At 43.2% G+C, this 20,770-nt stretch overlaps 1 protein-coding gene across 2 annotated transcripts in view; it reads right to left on the reverse strand.

Moving 5' to 3' along the window:
• The window catches only part of SETD3 (SET domain containing 3, actin N3(tau)-histidine methyltransferase), a 69,486-nt gene that overhangs the window by 7,600 nt on the left and 41,116 nt on the right, over window positions 1-20,770 (reverse strand). For both annotated transcript variants that reach the window (XM_030883394.2, XM_030883392.3), the window contains exons 7-8: window positions 5,643-5,701; window positions 4,630-4,744 (exon numbers count right to left, since the gene is read on the reverse strand). In XM_030883394.2, coding sequence (XP_030739254.1) covers window positions 4,630-4,744; window positions 5,643-5,701 — 174 coding nt within the window. The remainder of the gene's footprint in view (window positions 1-4,629; window positions 4,745-5,642; window positions 5,702-20,770) is intronic.

A 20,770-nucleotide genomic window follows, 5' to 3' on the forward strand; every position in this document is an offset into this window, starting at 1 on the left:
GGATAAAAGACACGCAAAGCTACTTAAAGGGCTGCATTCTGCTTGCTTCACCAAACTGAGCAAAGAACTGCTTGGTTATTTTCATTGATTCTACTCACACCAGAAATCCTTATGGAAGACCCCGTACCTGCAGTGAGGGACATACTCTTCGGAAAATGTATTGTATAGGTTATCCCTTGCTGGTCTCAATCAAACATAATCATTCATTACAAAGTTACAGGCTTTGAGCTCATCCCCCCCCTCCCCCACCATCTCCAGCCACCCACCCACCCACAGGACCTGCGCTCCCGCAAGGAGGGAAGCGGGATCTCTGGAGAACTCGAACTGACTTGCAAACAGCATCTTTAGTATTTGGTCATTAAGAACACAGGCGGGTTTCCCACTGGATAAAGAATCAGGGAGAAAGAAAAGCTGTTTCCGAATTATGTACTTATTTTACTCTGGAACTAGAGAAATTAAAACTTTCAGATAAGCAAAGGAAAAATAAAACAACTTAGTTGTATCCTATTCACTCTCTTTATGCTGAAAGCTATCCTGTGAGAGTTTCTGAACCCCCAAATCCACTAACCACACTGACAATCCGCATCTCTTCCTAATCTCTCCTGTCAAGGGGTGTGGGAGGGGGGCAGGCGATGTCGTGGTCTCGGCACTGAAGTCACCACAAAATTCTCTGGGCCTCAACTGGTCAGCATTTTACCTTCCGAGTCACCCTTTGCATTTTGTTTGTCCTGCCGTCCCCTGGCTCTTCTCACCCAGCTCAACACGTGCAAAACCCTTCCAACTGGTCTCAAATTCCAGAACTGTCCCTCCCGTGTCCCATGTGGCATACGTGTTTGACCTCCTGTTTAAAACTTTTCAGTGGTGCTCCACTTTGCCTTGCGGAAAACATCCAAATTTTTGAGCAAGGCCAGTTTACAAGGAGGCCCACACCTCCGTACGGTCTCTGGACACGCCACTCGCCTGCCACTCCAGGCGCCGTCCCCGCTCCCTCGTGCCTGCGACCACCTTCAGCTCCTGCTTTGCCTGAGCCCCGGCTTCTCTGGAGATGCCCCCCTTCATCCCACCCTCCCTCTCTGTTCCCCAAAGCCTCTCCCACCCAGTAATAGGGTATTTATATCTCTGCACCCCCCACCAGCCAGACCTGCAGCCTAGCCCTTTTCACCTCGGCGCCTGGAGCTTAGCTCACCGGGCCCAACACCTGACACTGCCCTCGCCCTTGAGAATATCTGCTTGATGCAGGGAAAAGAATAGGCTCTCCAATTTATATTAAAAGCTCCTTCTCAGAAGTCTGTCCCTCAGAGCAGCCCCCAATCTCTTAGATTGTCTGTAAATGCTCATTAATTACTTCGATCTCCTCATTTTATCCTAGAGAATCAAAATTCAAGACGGCTACAAGTGCTACTTTGCTATTCAAGGTATCAACAGCTCAAAAGATTACTTTTGAGTCCAGGGAATGGCATTTGGGGATGGAAGGGCAGATAACACTCCTCTTTAAACCCAGTATCCCCAGAACCAAGACCAATGAGAAATACGAAAGCAACGAGGACTAAATGAAGGCAGGTGTTCTGGCTCATTTTCACTCACAGAACAGCTTAAACACTTGATAAAAAAATCAGCTCCATGAAGTTCCTGCCCAATATCAAAATCACTTTTATGACCCCCAAACATGACCCTGATGATAAGGTACAGAGTGGGGATTGCCCATGACCTCCCAGCCCTAGAAGGCTGGCATTCCATGGTGCAGGCAGTACCCAGGGGCCTGAAAGGAGCACGAACAGGCAGAAGGAAGTCAGGGGAAGCAGGAGGGAAGGGGGAGGGCCAACAATCTATAAGAGGAGCACGCGGAAGCACAGGAGACAGACGGTAGAGGACAGGAAGGGAGGCCCGTGGGTGGGGAGGTGTGGCCATCCTATGCGTGGTGCTCAGGATGGCCCAGCCTGGGGAAGCAGCGGGAACAGTCAGCGCAGAGGCCCTCGGTGGGCGTGTAGGGCCCAGACAGACTGGGGTGTAGCGAGGACAGGCTGAGCAGGGGGCCCTGTCTGCTACTGTAAACACCTGGGCTTTCACCTTGAGACTGGAAGCCTCATGCACATCTAAATGTTTCAGATCTTCAACACTCAAACAGAAGGGCCTCGAAAAAGAAACCCCTGCAATTCTGCTTGAATCTTCCAAAGCCCTTTCATCCTGGTTGGTAGGGTCACGTATCCAAATACAAGGGCTGATCATTCCAACACGCTTTACCTGTTGGAACTAATACAGAGGCCGAAACCCACTTAGAAGTATCCTTCTCTGTATAAACTGAACAACCTCAAAAAAGGGAAAGCAGACCTGTTCCCGTTAGTTCTGAACAAGCCACGCAGAATTCAGATACATTATGCCTCACAGCCCAACACGCCGCCTTATAAACCTGTCTACGTTTGTTTCTCGGAGTGGCTAGGAAATAGATCACGTTCGCTAGAGTCTCCAGCCCGGCCTAGATATTCATCCAGCCTCTTAATTTCTCGTGCTTTTCCTTGCTGCTGCTGGTTTGGAATCACTGTCACAGGCTTGATTCCTCCATTTCTACCCCCATAACCAGGTTTGGGGACACTGTTAGAAGCACGCAGCGTTGCTGGGTTACAAATTTCTATCAGCTCCCCCAGCGGTAGTCAGATCAGACAGACAACGACTGTCAGGACAGACACACACAAAAAAGAAATCTACTGTCTGAAAAGCTAAGCCTTTCTTTCAAGTACCTTATTTTAAAAGAGATTAACTGTTAATATGTATGACATACAACTTCATAGTGCTAAAAGAGATTCTGAAATCCTACCAGACAAAATTTCCCATCAAGTGTTGTTTTTACGGTGGGAAACTGTCCAACAAACGTGTAGTAGAGTTAAGTGTGCAGAGAAGACAACCGCTGCAAGAAAAAGCACTAACATCTTGGATAAACCTTCTCAAGGTTAGCAGTGTTTCTGCCAGGACTGCGGTGGCTGAGACCTGATGAACAGTATTAGGAAAAAGACAGTATTAGTAGTTGTCATCAATTCGTTATTTTTATTTTGAGATAAACTAACTTTTTTTTTTTTTTTTTACTTTTAGGGGGGGAAAGAGTGAGTAGTTTACATGAAAGCCACACAAAACCAGTGTGTATGTGAGTATGTGAAGGTGCAAATGCACAGCAAGAGTGGGAGAGACGTGCAGAAAGCCAGTAGCCAGCTACCCAGGAGGCGTCGAGTGGACCAGCCACGGGGCCGCCGGCGCCCAGGACTGGCAGGGGACCTCCGAGTTTCACTGCAGAGGCTTCTGTTTTCTTTAACTGGTTTTCTTTGTTTACAGTAAAGTATGTACTTTTTAAATTTTAGAAAGAAAAAAATAAACCCCAATGATCAATCAAGTTTGGGAACCAATGACCTAATCCAAGAAAAAGAAAAATGTTACTGTCAAATATTAAAAGCTATTTGAAAAATTTTTAAACGTCAATGTTATAATCATTTAAAATAGCTCTGAAAGAAAACAAAAAGAACAAAATATAAAATTGTATTCATTAATGAAAATAAATGATAAAATACGCTAATACGCCTCAAAACGGCTAAATTAAGCACATCTAAATTAAGGCAAAAATATAATTATAAAAGTATAGATATTCTTTCTCTCCAATTTAAGAGTGTGCTGTGGCTAGACCTTCCCAGGTTCACACTAGGGTTTCTCTCAAGTGTTTGGCACACGTGGCATGTGTTCTGGCCATTTTGTGGAATTAGATGTGAAATACTCATTTATAGCACCAGTCTATTTATAATACTGCTAATAATAACAAAGAAAGCTGACACTGAGAAAAGATGAACAAAAAACTAACCAAACCACTATACGATTACAATATTTAAAAATTCAAAACGTTCTGAAGTTGATCATATTTCCAACTAGTAATATCAGGAAATCTTTCTCAGCACAGAGAGCACAGCAACCTGCTCCGAGGTTCAGAATCTGAAGAATGCTGAGAAACAGAGGCAGCCTCCTCTATGCGTCATGATTAACAATCCTCACAGCGTCTCCCTATCTTTCCAACGTCTGATGATGCCAACTGACTCCTGCATCCAAGGCCAAGAGCCAAACGCCGAAGTGCACCTCCTCCCGCCCCACTGCCAGGGACACCAGGACTGGCTCCTGAACAAAAGCAGGTTAATCAACGGGGCCAAGGATGTGTCTGCATAGCAGGTGAAGGGAGAGGCGGCAGGAAAGAATCAGAGAAACTTAAGTAACTGATAATACAGTCAGCAAGGAGAGAAAACAAGCAACACAAAAGGAAAACCCAGAAGGAGAAAGGATTTTTTTTCAATAAATTGGTATTTTAAAAAGAATAAGAAAAAAGAAACTTTGGTTTAAGTCTGTCATCCAATAAGATAAGAAAATGTATGTCTAGGCTGGAATCGTGGCTTAGCAAAGAAATGCAGTTCACTGTGGCTTCTGAAAGTGATATAAGACTCACGTTTTCAGGATTAAGTAAACACAGAGAGAAAAAACCGCCAGCCTCTACTCATGGGGGGCGAGGTTTGGCGTTGTCTGCTCCTCTTGGAGGGGGCAGTAGGGGACAGTGACTTTTAGGCAGAACTTCGCCGGTTAATGAACACGACCCGAGGAGGTCCTTACCAGGCCGTTGGTGTGATTGCACATGTCCCACAGAGGAATCAGCGCCAGGGTCACCCGGGAACCATCCTCCGTGGGAATCTGGTTTTGTCGAGTCATAACGGAAGAGACCGCCCACCTGTAACAATCAGAAAAGAGGCGAATTATGGCCGGCACATCTGAAAGCCCACGGCAGTCACAACTCAACCAAAATCGAGGTGTGCCTGACCTCTCACGAATTTTCAAAACCCTTTCCTAAGTCGCAAAGGTGATGTTCATCATCATTTAAAATTAAGTCTAGGGTAAAGAGAAGAGGAGGGGGGATATGGAAGGAAAAGGGAGCCAGGGGAAATCTAGGAGTGAGAGATTAAGGGAGGACGTTCCCGGGAGAAAGCGGCCTGGAGGAAGGGCCTAGAACAGAGTCAGCCAGGCCTCAGCTGGTCCCGGTCCGCGTTGCTGCGGAGAGACCCCACCCCTCTTTTACCCAAACGCTGACTCTGTACCTATTTTGAGCCTCACTGAAAAGCAAACACTAACTCCTTTCTGATCGGAATCCTCTAAGAACTCTACAAAATGTGGAATGGTATTTTTTTTTACTATGTTGTGCACTGCATTAAATCTTTTTGTTAAAAAAAAGTCCCTACTTTAAAGAGCTAAAACAGTCTGTTTGAAAGAAAAAAAATCCTCACCCCACACTAACGTTAATCTTGAACATCACCTGGCTCTATCAACTAATCCCCACCAACACAGGTTAATGGCAATTTCCACATGGCTATCAAAACGCTGCTCCCTGCCCCGGGGTCCAGTGTAACTTCCAGAAAGAACCATCTCTTTTTTAAGGCTTTAAAATGGTCATGCAAGTCACTTCTTACCCAAGCCCTTCGCACTTCTGAGATCCCAATTTCACTCAGAAACCACCCTCCAACACATGCCTTGCACATACGTACACCACACCCCACACACACCCAACACACACACACACACACACACACACACACACACACACACACACACACACACACACCCCTCACACCAACCTGTAGTCCTCATAAGTGAAAGAATCCTTCAAGGGCAGTTTGTGGGCATGAGGATGGGTCTGGGAATTAGAAGTTTTAGAAAGCAGAGGTGAAAAGAGAAAAAGGGAAAACAGAAATCAGTCAGCAAAATTTCATTATTTAGCTGCCTAACAGATCCTAACAAGAGCCAAATGAAGCAGGAGGCATCCAGCCGCGCTACTGAGGGATCATCGTGCTATTATGCTCTCATACATCACTGTCAACTTAATTTGTTGTGCCCAGCAGCCGCCATAAATCTGCTGCTTCATATTTCGATACCAGGACCCACAGACACGGCACAGAAATAAAATTTAAGGTGGACTGAGTTTACAAAAGGTAGGCACACCCACACCATAAGTGTCTCGTCTACACGGAAACCCGGAGTCTCCAAGTCAGGTGTCTGTCCCAGCCTCCCTTTGCATCTCTTGCCTTAATGTGCTGTACAGCCCTCACGAATAGTCCAAATCTCTTCTTGCATCAATAAAAGGAACAATTAAAGGCACTCTAATAAATTGAAACTTCTTTCATTTATCTCTGACTTAAAATCATTTGGAAGGAAATCAACTTGTTACGTGCAAATGAATCATACAACATGGCAGATGCAGCTCAAATACAGAAAATCAAGAAAAACACAGTTTTGTGAAATTATGAATTAAATTTTACAAACAAATGTAATAAAGATAAAATCGAGATCGGCATATGTGAATTTTACTCCTTTTCTTTTTGTCTCTGGACAAAAGAACATTTGATAAAAATATCCAAAACTCCACACTTTAGAGAAAATTGTACACATCTCACATCCTCTCTCTCCACAATACTCCCCCCACCTTGGGCCTTTCGAGCACTTAAAAAACTGCGTCTCAACTAAGAAATTCAAAGCTGTAACAGTATAATTTTAATCTTCGGTTTCCATTACAGGCTGACAGACAGATTGCAGTAAGTGATCAAATGGTGACTTCTGAGATACCAATGCGATTCGGCTGCACCGTCTCTGCAGCACTGCAAATGCACGGAGCCCCGTGCAGTATGCAGTTCTGACTTTTGACGCATTACCATCACAAGTGCATATGGTAATTTATCATCGCTCACTGCACTGTACTCGCTGGCACCGTATGCAGGACAGTAGGGGATGAGGTAAAAGTGGCTCGAACCGTAAATCAATTAGAAAACAAAAGCTTGTGCTCGGCGCGCAATTTTAGGCAAATTATATATTACAAAAGGCTGCCAATTGGGTGCTAGCTCCCAGGTGCCTGCTTCTCCCCTCTGATCCTAAACCCAGTTTTAACCCTTTGGAAGAAAAGTCAACATATGGAAATACAGTTACCTAATATGTAAATGTTCTGACAATAAAAATGAAATTAAAGAAGATATAATTTAGGTCAAAATATAAAATAACCTATCGCTCAGGGGCATTCTCTAGCTGCATTATTCTAGCTAGGAAGATTAGAAAAAACTATCTCTGGTTTAAAAAAAAAACCCAATACCATGGTCAAGCACAGCAAAGATTCGAGGAGAAGCTTCTTATTGCCTCTTCTTTGTAATGAGTGAAATGCAAGCCTGTGTCCTAAGAGTCCTAAAGAAGCTTTCCATTTAATTATGGAACTTGACCATAAGGGTGCTCAGGTTTTTCCTCGTAAGAGTACAAATTCCGCAGATAAGAACTGCCCCTCCACCCAAAACTAATTTGATGATAAGTACCATAGAAATTTTTCAGAACTTTAAAGAAAAGAAATTCCATTGCTAAAATTTCCTTTCACTTATAATAAAATGAAGCTTCACACAGTCTGACCTGCTGGGAATGTTGCACATCCTATCTCTTCTCAAACTCTAGGAGGGGGGAAAGCATTGTTGCTTTTGTTATTTTAAAATGTTTTAAATTCATTTAAACTGGGGAATGCCCTGTGGTATTTTGAAAGCTGGTAAATTCCAATGCTAAAACCCCTGAGTATTAAAAATTCGACCCCTCCCCCCTCGAAAAGTTTGACTTACTGAATAGGAGAAGAGATGACAATTTTCAAAATTAGAATGCTGAATGTCAAAACGACTTGTGGAAGAATGTTCCAAACACTCAAAGATCTTTAAATAGCTTTGGACGCTACGAAGAAAACTCTTCAAACAAGGGCAGCCTCCCCAAGGACCAAAAAGATGGAAAATTAACTCTCCAAAATGTCTCCCTTCCTACTATTTATATACATTTCTTACCAAAAATACAAGTTTATGTTCACAGGCCTGACGAAGTCGTAAAGAATACGCAAGGGAAAAAATACGCAAATGCTTTCTTCAGGTTAATTTTGAAGATTATTTTGGCTATAGAGTTACGTAATATTTGCAGAATCTGTTAGAAATAGTTGTTCTTATCTGCTTCAGAAATAAGGTGTGCCCACTGTACGTAATTCTGGTTTTAAAAAAAAGCTATTCTACCACAGACACATGCACTTAACAGTTATACTGAAGTGGAATTTGAGGCTATAGAGAAAGGCAAGTATCTTCCATTTCAACGGGGCCCTCACTGCTGTGACACCAGCGCCACCTACTGGCCTCATGGTGGAATCGGTTACAGCTGCAGGGTTCTTGAATTATTTCCTAGGGCAAGGCCCCCAGAGCAACTTATCCTAAAGCAAACCGGGGTTTATCCAGAATGGCTACTGGCTCAGCTTTACTCAAGAGAAATTTGGTTTCTAAAAAAAAAAAAAAGAAGAAAAAAAGAAACCAACCTACCTCTTTAAATTATTATATAATAGTTTTACAAGGATCTTGAAACATTCAAATATTGAAGTGATTTTCACGTGAAAAGCATTTAACTTTAAAAATAAGTATTTTCACATACCCTGAAAAAATAAACAAGAATAAGAAATATGTCTATTCCAAACACTAAGCTCTGGACAGAATTTTTTTTTTTAACACATCAAGCCTTAACGTTTAAAAATACATTTTCCAAAAATTATAATATTAACCTGAAGTTACTTGAAAGCTCCTAAAAATGTTCTTAGATGAAAGTCATTAAGTTCACACTTTATGGGGAGGAAAACTGAACACTCCTCATTTATAGAGCAAAATCTTATAAGGGTTTTGTTTATCTCCAATAGAAGACATTCCTAACCTGTACTTTAAAAACTGTAAATGAAAGCAGAAAACTTACTCATTGTGGCTAATTAGTTTGAGATAGCTGTTTCCAAGATCTAGCTACACATGGGATGAGTGAGGGTCTGTCTGGCAGTAGAGAAAGACGACAGTGATGGGGTCTCTCAGGTACCAGGGCCCAAAAGGAGCAGGCCATAGGGTCCACCAAGCATTAACTTCCTTCCCACTCCCCACCCACCCCATAAATACAGGTTTAGAAACAAGCCCATATTTTTTAAGTGATTGACATTTTCACTTTCTTGTGCATTATAAACATCTGAAGTTGGAGATATGAACAGTTCCTGTAGCTCATAATCAGACTTGAAGCCCTATAGAGCTTACTTTTAAAAGAGGATTCTTGTTTCCTTAAGTCAAGCCTGACAACCCAGGGACGCTCTCTCCCATTCCCTCTTCTATCATAGGAGGTGTTCCAGATGAGACACAGTAATATTGTACCTAGTACAAAATAATCACTATGTTTGGGGAAGATTAATATCTAAAATCGTTTGTTTGGCTTCAATAAAAAGAAGTAATATTGCTAAATATGTAAGTATGACATTTTGAAGAATTTACCATATTGCATGGGTCTGGTAGCTATGCTTAAGGAAATTAAAAACCACTACAGTCAGCATATTTGATCCTTATTAAAGTTCTGTCTTGAACTATCACTCACATAAAACAAAAATAAACCAAGAAGAAATTTAAATAAAACCTATGGATTACAAGAGTTGAAGATGAAAAAATGAACAATATTCTGCCTTTTAAAAATTGATTTAGCATGCAGCTTCTCTTTATAGTCCCTTGATAAAAATGAAATCTCCCTAACAAACACTTAATAAAACCTGTCAATATCTCGGGAAAGAAAAATGACACAAATGCATTAAGTATTAAATACCCTTGGAAAAAGTCACATATTCCATGAATTTTTGATGTACTATCTTGACATTAATGTAAAACCTTGATATTTATAATTGACAGATATTTAATAAAGTATAAAGAAGATGACTGCTGTGTAGCATGCAAATTTTTCAGGTTGATCAGAAATGAAAGATACAGACATGTACTTAAACTAAATAAACAGTTAATATGTGCTACACGAATCAGCTGCAGCCTTATTTTAAGCTCACACAACAAATCTTGGTGGAGAAGCAAAATAAGCAGAATTCATTATTATGTGAATTCCTAATTCAGAAACATCTAGTATGTGAAACAGCTTTGCAACAGCTCTGCACAGGAACAAAATACATTTGAGTTAAAGCTGCTTCTTGTTTTTAATATTTAACAGTAAACATTTCAAAAAATAAAATAAAGACAAGCACTTTCATAAATATATGGACAGGTATTTCCTAAAACAATTCTTTAAAAAAAACCACATTTAACCTAAAGAAAGATTCAAAACACTCTAAGGAAATTAAACAAAAAAAGATTAAAACACACAAATGGGCTCTAGGACACAAACACTTCTCAAAATCAGATCTTTACTTTTCTAAAGAATACTCATCTCTAACCTTGACCAGTTTTTATATGGAAACTGAGTTGAATACATTTAATAATCACCTTCAATGAGGCATTTAAATATATTAAAAGGAGAGTAGCTCAGTTCATAAAAATGACTCCTAAATACTGTATTTTAAAGAATTTTACAACCTGCTGTAATATATAATCAATTGTTAACTTGAAAAATATGTATGGTAGTTCAGTGACCTATTAATGCCTCTATAGTATCAGGAATGACAAAACATAATTTAGAAGTTGTATCTATTTTGTTCCGATAAAAAACCACAGTAGCATGCAATTTGAACTTCCTAACTAAAACATGTCGAAGACTGTATTTGGCATATGTATTAAAAGGCAGGGGGCAGGGGAGGGGCAGAAGGAAAATTTACACTTAGAACACTGAGGTTCCCCCTCCTGCTCCAAAAACAGGCTAACTAGAAGCAGCACGTCAGGCAGCAATCTCTAGTAGGTCCTCAACCCTCCTGCTCGTATTTCATTTTCTAAGTGGATATAACACAGTTTAACTGAATGACAAATTGCAAAATATCTTTTGAATCTAGAACTTAGTTTTGATGACCATAAATCAGAATCAAAGCACGGTTCACGCGTTTGGCTCTTGAGGGAAAAAAATCAATTTTAAAGACTTTCATTTTTAAACACAGATTACACCCAACTCTTCAGGGAATTTTTCATCATAAAGTTCTTTGAATTCACTCAATACGATCAAATAAATACATCAATACACATTAAATTTAAACTGTCTGCTTTTCCCTTATACTTAATTTTTATAGCAAATGGGTATTACCTTATAATACAAAAATTTTAATTAAGTAAATGAGTTTAGTAGAGAAATATCAACGCTGTTCAATAAATTCATAAAATTACTTTAGGATGGAAGAATTGGTTTTTTCATTGGAACACTGAAATCTATAACCTACATCCAGTTTAGATTAAATTGAAATCTACTGAAACACTGAAAAAGATATGCCTGTTTAAAAACTTTATTGGTTACCATTTGTATTCCCTGAAGAGGGGCAATCAGCCACGAATCAAATTTAGTCATAATCAATCTACATTTTTGACTGTCAATCATTTGTTCACTCAACAAATATTCATTGACTCAGAAAAAAGCTGAATAGGTTAGGACTAGAAATTCAACAAATACTGCATTTACTGACTATCTTGAATGCTCTGCGAGGTGCTGTGTGACAGGAGGACACAGTCACTATCCTCACAGGGGTCCTGCCAGGCAGCAGTCAGATAAGTGACTTTAAAAAGAAAGGTGATGCCAGAGGTTACAGCCCAGACCCTCCTTCTCCGACCACCAGGTTTCTCTGCTCTGTGTCCTCCCAGTCCTGGGCCCTTCTTTCCCACCGTGTGCACACGCGCACGCGTGCGTGTGTGCAAGTGCGTGCGTGCGTATGCATGTGTGTGCGTGTACACGCACACAGGCACATTCGGTTCACAGTTCTTTGCCCGAGGAGGTGAGCGGGGCAGGGACGACGTCCTTTTTACCACTAGGGAACCCCCGGTGCCTCGCACGATACCTCATTCAGAGAAACGCTCTCCTCCACAGTGAGAGGGAAACGCTCCCCCTGCCCTCTGCCCTGGGCAGCAGCGAAGGGCGAAGGGCGAGCCGCGACCTGGGGGCTAGGAGATTTCCTCTCGGTGGACCCGTCATGGCCAAAGTGACAGGTGGGACAGAGGAGTGGTGACTCCAAAGGTGGCGAGAGGCAGCGCCAGGGTAAGCAGGCGATCTGGCGGTGACCAGACCCCACCCCAGGGTCACGTGCTTGCCACGCTCCTCCCCTGCAGCACCGCACACAGGCACTGCCCACGGGCTTCCGGAGAAACAGATCTGGGCTTCCTTTCCTTCTGTCTGCCATCTCTCATGAATAGGGTATTTTCCCACTATCTAGGGTCAAAGAATCTTCTCTCTTTTTTCCCCCAAAATCTATCTTCAAGCATATCTGAGAAAGCTTTACTCTACTTTAAGAATCCAATAAGGGGCAAAATGGACCAAGCCCAGCAGTTCCCTGTCCCAAATGGCCCTCCACCGTGCCACTCCAACTCACCCCAGCAGCGGTGCACCTTAACAGAGACAGCCTCATCCTCCCTGGTCACCTCAGATCACCTGACGCCGAGCCTCCGTCTCCTCATCTGAAAAGGGGGTCAGAGAGCAGCCTCTATCTTTTTTCTAAGCTCTTAAATCTTTTGTTTCTTTGCCTTTGACACTCCCCACCCCCAAATATCTCAATCTGCTGATTAACTTGAGGACTCCAAACCATGATCGAATCTCTCTTCTGGTCTGCAAAAAGATAATAACTCCAGCAAGCAAGCAATACTTGCAACTCCTCAACTTATCACCAAAGAAACTAGAAATAAACAGAATGGTAAAAAGCAGTTTTCATTTTTAGAAGGATGCATTTGCATCAGAAAAGTAGGCTAGAATTATTTATCATCAGCTTCATAGAATTTTATTTTTCATTTCGGCTACTTTAGATTTCAACAATTCAGGATAGAGACTTTGGACTCTGGTTAAATTAATCAAGCTAGCATGATTCGGGGCACCAGTCATTCATAAGAGGAGAGCATTCTGACCACCATTATGAAGCCCATCTCCTTGATAGGGAGACTGACGTTCAGAGATGCATACAAACCTTGTCCCAGAAAAGGAATTACCGTGGCTTGGTACACAGGAAAGCTCTCTGTATCTCTAGAAGACAGAGACACAGAGACAGAGACAGACAGAGAGAGACTGAGAAACTGAGAGGGAAGGAGGAAGGGAGGGATTAACAGTCACCATTTACTAAGCAGTCTGTGCAAGGAACTCTTGCGAGCTTTACTGAACTTTACGTGTATTACATAATTTAATCATCCTGCTTCCTGTGAAATAGGCACTATTAGTAGACCCATTCTGTTGCTGCAAAAACTGAGGGACAGAGAAATTAACAGCATGTCCAAGGTCATTACCCAGTTAATAAATGATGGGGCTGGGATAATAACCAGGCAAAAGTTTTCTGGAGCTTACTGAAAGGCAAAGGATAATTAGTTGTCCCGCTTTTATAAATTAAGGTTAAGTTCTGATACGGTAAACACGTTTTTTTCCTGTTGAAATTCTAGGAAAATGCTTGGTAAATATTGCTCTCATTTAAAATTCAGCACAGAGATATTTTAAAGGACATTGCAAAGCTTAGAGGCAGGCAATATTACCAAAACTAAGAAGGTTTATGTCTGTTATTTCCAAACCCCAGAAAGCACGCCATATTTAGTTAAAGTCGCTATCTATAGTCATAAAATCTCAGACCCAGGTGGTAACTTAGAGATCATCTAGCCCACATCCCCTGTTATTCTGGACATGAAGAACCCTGGTCCCAGAAAACACATATGTACCAAATACATGTAGATAGGTACACTCTTTTCCTTTAATACACTTTAAAACATAGAGGTCATATCTGGAATTCACTTTCTGGTATTTTCTTCATTAGAATTATGCCACATTGGTGTCCCAACAACTTCCAATATTACATTACCTGGAACGCCTATCATTTTCATGATAACTCTGAACAGCCTCTAAGACACCCCACAGCTTTATCAATCATTAAACCAGTATTACCTCCAAGTGCTTACACGGGTGCCATCTCTTTGGCTACTTGCAACTCTCCTCGTTGTCAAGTTGTTAGAGAAATGAACTTTGGCGCCTTAAACGTCCTGCCTTTAAGCCTAAAGGAAGCTGAAGTCACGAGCAGCTAGTAAGCGATGAACCCAGGGGTGCACCACGGAGCCTGAGAACCCACGTATTTCAGACTTGGGATTCTGATAAAGACCGGCCACATTCTGACGTAATACATCAGTCCTAAGGATTCAGGAGGGTTCCCACAACTGAGCAAGCCTCTGAAACCCTCACATGCTCAGGCACATCACATGGATCCACACATCACATACGCTACTTGGTCACCAGCTGCTATGAGCTAACCCTGGTAAATCCCAAGGATAACAAAATCCAGGGTAGAGGTCCCTGCTGCACACAGCCAGCTGCTGGTCACGAGGGAGGTGGGTAAGAGTGGGTGGCTGAGATCACAGCACCAAGGTTCAGTGCGTCTTCGCGACCCCTGCAGGTGCTGGGGTCCACAGGGAGCGTGTACGCGACCAGTGGTGAGGGCGCTGGTGCCCCCACCATCGCAGACTACTCCTCTCCCTTCCTTTTCTGTATTCCGGATGCTTAAACTGTGCTACAAGGTACCAAAGAGAAAATCCCCAACACTACTTCTCTGGGTCCCCTCCCCATCAGGAGAGCAAAAGCACAAATGTTCCAAGCAAGGAGGAGAGGTACAGAGGCCACTCCTCTTGCTCCATGGCTGGGTACACAGGAAAGCTCTCTGTATCTCCAGGAGAGAGACAGACAGAAAGATGGAGAGAGACAGAGGGAGGGAGGGAGGGAGGGAGGTATGAACAATATAAAGTCACTGATAAAGAGCTATTGCTCAGAATAGAAAACCTTTTTTGTATCCCCTGAAAAGGGAACTTTCAAACGTATCACCCTGAGATTTGATAAATAAAAAATTTTTTTAACATTTTTGGTAAAAATGCCCCCATTAAAACTACAATGAACTGAATTACAGGGCTACAATTTGTTAGAGGCACAACAGAATGTTCTTACAGTAAGTCAAGACAACTCACTTGACTAACCAAATGTAATTTAAAATGTCCGTGCCTTTGGGTAAAGTAGCTGAGAGCTTTCTTTTTGATTAAGCAAAATTATTTTATATTCAGCTTCAGTTGATAAAAAAATGTCCCTCTCTCCTTTTGAGTCCAGAAAAGGTACCATAACTCTTTCGAGCGTTGTTCTACCAAAAGATAAAAATTTAAAAACCAGGCTATTTCCCTACTGGCATCAAAATTTCTTAGGGAAAAGAAGTCATAAAAAAAATTCTTCTGTAAAGTTAGAGTCTACCTTGAAACAGAACCAGGTATAAAATCAAGAAGAGGAAAAGGGCCGATCAAATCGTGCAGGACTGTACCAGGCTCTGCCCAGCTTCCATCTCTGAAGATAAGCCCAAGTGAGAGCCCAGCAGGACGAGTGAGACAATGCAAGTCTACTTCTTTTTCCACAAAAAATATGCTTTGCCTTATATTTCCTTAATTAGATGCTTTACTGATCAATAGTTATGAGATGGATTTCACTCTCGTTTTTATCAGAGAAAATACTGTCTCACTTTCTAAGAATAATACCATTTTGTTGGAGCAGTCAATATCTGGATACAAATTTTCAGTGAAAGAACAGTTTAATCAGTGCATAGCTTTTAAGCACTACCTATAAAACAGGCAATTATCAAATTGTTCACTTGGAACCGAAAGCAAGAAATCCAATATATTAACTTAAGTCACCTTTCGATATAAGATGACTTTTGATTACAGTCATATATGAGAGAAGATTTTAGAACTGGGTTTTGAAAACCAGGTCTAACTCCTAACCCAGAGTCCCGAAAGTTGGGGAGCACTTCTATTCGGGGGGGGGCAGGAATGGCAGTGAGAGAAGCCCCGGGAAGAGTGAGCTTGAAGGGTCAGCAGGAACGTCACAGAGGTCGAGGAGACAGGGCAGTGGGACAGCCACGGGATCGGACAACTGGTGGCCCAGGGACCCATCAGGGGGTATGTCACTGGTGGGGCAGTGGGAGGGCCTAGACCACAGGGGCTCGAAGAACTCTCAAGCATGGAATATTCTTGGTACATGCTGTGGTTAAAGACAGAAGGGGACAGGACGTTATCTCAAAGGCACAGGGACGTTCTGTAAACCCAAGGGCTAAAGCTGGGCAGGAAGGAAAGGATGAGAAAGATGGGGATGGAGAGACGGCACCCAGAGCAATGTCACAGAGCTCTGGGCACGGGCCACCAGGCTCACCTTAGCTGCTGGCCAGGACTCCTTCTCAGAGGGACTGAGGGAGGCAAAGACACAAAGAAACTGAGATGGAGACAACAAGAAATAGAAGAAATTCCTGTCATCTGGTCTGAGTTTTCTCTTAGTAAACTGGGAACGGGTGAGCCTGGGGGCAGCTCAGGGCTGCAGAGACTCTGAAACAACACCTAGGGGATGAGACGGTCAGCGACGTGTGATAAGGCATCTCTCTGGCCAGGCTACGGTTTGACCTGGCTCAGAGTTAACTGTCACCTGGACACTCCTGCTGATGCTCTGGGGCCCGGGAGCAGAGGCTGAGACAGGATGGTGCGGAGGCTGCAGGTCTGCTATAAAGGGCAGCACAGCCACCTGCTTCATAACAGACACGAGAGAAGAGAGTTTAGATTTAGTCTCGAGCTTCTCAGGCTGGGGAAGGCGGTACAGAGAGAACCTCTTTCTAAACACTTAATGAATCTGCTGCAAAAAGAAAAAAACCTGTTTTCCCATCTGCACTTCCAGACACATATAATAAAGTGACATTTTCCAACATAGGTTTTTCTAGATCATTAGCTTTGTCAATTAAGACTCTCCTCGGCAAAATGGCCATTGTTTTTTCTAGTCATCTTCTAATTTCTAAAAAAAAAAAAAAAAAAAAAAAGTTGCAAAACCTGGAAGTAATCTTATATATCCCTGAAAAAAACGTGACGTGGAAAAGTTTCCCCCGATTTTCATAACTACAATTTGATATTACTTTCCAGATCAGAAAGATTTACCTCCCTTCCACTGATTCACTCTGCCAACCCTAAGATGGTTTGATATCCCTCTTCCTTCAAACCTTCAGATGCCCTCCAGTGACCTCTGCGTTTCCAACACAGAAGTCTGCAAAATACCAGCTGGTGCCTGACCTTACACCATATTAAACTGCTCTTGAGTTGATCCATTCATTCATTCACTCGTTTACCCACTCCCTTATTCAACAAATATTACAGAGTGCCCACTCTCGAGTGAAATGCTGTGCCAGGGAATGGGGAACAAGTAAGCAAGATGGCTCAGGCCCCTGCCTTCCTCCCAGAGCTTCCTGTCTGCTGGGTGGCGGGTACTAGACACAGTTATGGTCGGGATGAGAGCGGCTGAGGGGAAGAGTGCAGAGCAGGGGGAAGTGATACAGTCTGGCAGGGGGCGGGTGGCAGGTGGATCCAGGGAGGGAGAAGGGACGGGCACAGGGAGCCCTGGGCTCTCCCGCTGAACCTGTCAAACGCAAGGAGCTGATAAACACAGCCGGACTCCAGTTCACTGTTCCTGCTACGGGTCAGGCCCCGTGGGGGACAATGAGTAGGACGGGTTCCCTATGCACAAGAGTAATGACACCATCGCAGGGCATCCAGGTGGGCAAAACATGACTGTGTTGTGGCACCAGAACACATGCCGTGTGCTGGAATCACAGAGAAGGGGCTGCAGACGTTGTTGGCAACAGAGCGATCAGGCAGTGACTCAGGGAGGAGGGTCTCCAGGTGGGAAGGGAGAAAGTGCCCCAGACAGTACCAGGAACATCGGTGCAGGAGGAGGAGGGGCTGAGGTGTGCTGGGTGGAAAAGCTCATGTAGGGAAGCAGCAGGGAAAGGCTGGTGGGCACGCGAGGGCCCTGCAGAAGGCGCGGTGCACAGGGCAGCAGCTCTGGAGGGGCCCTACTGGTCAGCTGCCTCACGTGTAAAGGGAAGACAGGGCCCACCCCCGAGGTCTGCTGGCACCTGAGAGGCATCAGTAAGTTAGTAGCCCTCCAGAGGAAGGGATTTAAATTCAGTAGACATTGGTAAATTAATGGAAATGATGAAGAAGGTCTTCTTTAGGGAAAGTAATGTACCAAAGGATGGATCAAAACAGAGAGCAGAGGAAGTGGAGAGTGTGGGGAGGGGGCTGGTGAACCTGATAAAAACATTGGGTCTAAGGTGGCAAGGCCTCGGCCAACCACCAGGGAGAACTGAGTCCCCAAGGAGCAGAATCCTGCCACCAGTCAGGAGATGGAGTGCAGACGCTGGTCCTCCTCCAGTCGAGCCCTCAGATGAGAGCACACACTGACTGCAGCCTGAGAAACACCCTGGAACACAGGACCTGGTGAGGCTATGCCTGGATTCCTGGATTCCCAATACCACCCATGCGAGAATAAGGGTGCATTGTTTTAAGCCTCTAAAAAACAGACAACTATGGGCCTGGGAGTACTTCTCAAGAAAGTTCACACGAGCACATACATACCTTATCGGTCAGGATGGGCTAGGAGCTGCTGTAGTAACAAGTGTCTTCAGTAAATGTTAGCACCTTTCTGCCTTTTAGGAAAGGGGAAATGAACATATTTACTGGAAAAAAAAGGAAGAAGATGCACAGGATGGGGAATAAGTGACAGGACAAAGACACGTGGGCATTATGTTACCAAGAGCACAGGTAAAGGGTTGGCCTGGACAAGGAGAGAAAGGTGAAGACAAAAGAGGATGGTGACGGTAAGGGGAAATAATGAGAAGGACACAGAAAAGGCACGGAAACTAAAGGTGGACAAAACACCCCAATTCTCTTCCTACTGGAGGCAGGAGCTTGTGCTTAGAATGAGGGGCATTTGGTCTGCTTTACGATCATTAGTGTGGTGATACTGTCTCTTGTCCCCTTGGCCCCACTTGTGCTCAGCATTCACTCAGTCACCTGAAAACTAATACTTTATTTCAATCCTAAATTTACAGCTTTTGGAGACATCCAAGTTCTTTGAAACATATGCTTTGTACTCTGAACAAAGACACTGGCTAGTTAAGATGTGATAAACAGTTGCTTCTACACTGGCAGTCTCAAAGAGGATCAAATCCAATATAGAAACCCATCTGAGTCTCTTTAATTTCCAAAGTTACTTATGAAAATCAGGCAATGTGAAGGCCTCCGTAAGGCCCACCTCACACGCTTATGGATTTATTTTGGTCCCTTCAATTCCATACACCTGCTTTTGATCTGTAACACAGATGAAAACTGTGATACACAAAGGGAATTGTAAGACATTCTGGACAGGCTCCAACAGCAAGCTCTTTGCTCTTCCAAAGTCCTACAGTCCAGGACGCTGCTGTCTGGGTGCACTGCATCCAGGCCTCAGTCCAGACCTACGGACACCAAGAGTGGAGCTCAGGAAGCGCCATTTTTAACAAGTTTGCAGGTGACTTATACTCACTTGAGTTGAATCTAGGAACTGGGTATATTGCCAGCTGCCACCAAGGAGGAGGTAGTGAAGATCTTTGCTATCTGATTAAACCCCTCCCCATGCCTTGCAGGTACATATGCACATGCAGGTACACATGCACACACCGATGAATGGTGGCAAAATGCAGTCTGGGAGAAGCTAAATTTCACACTAGGGTTTCTGGCCCCATCTTTGTCCAGATCTGCCCACTTGAGGTTCCGGGTCATTGAAACTCTGCCAAACAGAATATATAAAACTTTAATTCTCCTCCTTAAGCTATTGTATTTTCTAATATTTTCTACTGTACATATGTATGGTTTCTAATTTTAAAATAATTTCACTTAAAATAAAAGAAAAAAGTCAAAAAGGCCGCTGAGAGCAAGGCCAAGGACTCAGCCATATTACTTTTTCCTCTAAAGTAATCTAAAGGTCTCCAACTCCATCCATATTACTTAGATTCTCAGGATCTCTAACACAGTTTTGGACCTGACCTGCAAATAACTGATAATTAGAATTTATTCAACTTATATTTATCATGTGCCAAACGTCAGGCTAGGAGCTGGGGAAACAAAACTGAAGAAAGTCTGTTCTCAGCCCTTTAGGGGCTCAAAATGGCCCCATTAAACAGAAATTAGTGAAATTATGCAGGTGACTCATTAATGAACAATTAAACTTCTCAATCTGCTGAGTAGTGAAGATGCAGGTAAATGCGGCGCCGCTGGCTCACGTATCACTTTCCTCCCCACGACAGAACCTCCGTGCCCGTCACCCCTGCCTAACTTCCTAGTGCCAAGGGCCACGGTCTCTATGTCAGGAACTCATCAGCCCGCTTCCAGAGGACTGGTCACTGTGTGCAGAAAAGGGTCTGACTGAGGCAGGTGCTGAATGGCATTATCATCCAAATCAACTCTACAGTAACAATAAAATAACAATTAACATTTATTGAGTACCTACTATATGCCACGCACATAAAATATCCTAGGCATTTTACAGTATTAACCAAGTTAAACCTCGCAAGGAACCCTGTGAGATAGGTACCACCATCACCCCCATTTTACAGATAAAGAAACTATGCCCCAGAAGAAACGTGCCCCAGGTCACCCAGCTAGGAAGTGGAGGAGTTTCCAAATCCATTCATCTAACTTCAAGTGCTGCCTCTATATAAATATAACACATATAATGGTAAGAAATTTTTTAAAAAGATTATTGGGTGGGCCCACAAAGTGGGCACCCCACGTTTCTGTGAAGATCTGTACTTCACAAAATCCTCTTACACTTCTCATTCAATCCTCCAGGACCAACATGAGGCAGTGAGCGGCGCCTCCAATGTCAGATGTGGAAACTGAGGCTAGGTGACCTGCCATCTCTAGGTTATTTGGAGGCAGGGCTG

This window comes from Globicephala melas, chromosome 2, assembly GCF_963455315.2.
Source record: "Globicephala melas chromosome 2, mGloMel1.2, whole genome shotgun sequence".
NCBI lineage: Eukaryota > Metazoa > Chordata > Mammalia > Artiodactyla > Delphinidae > Globicephala > Globicephala melas.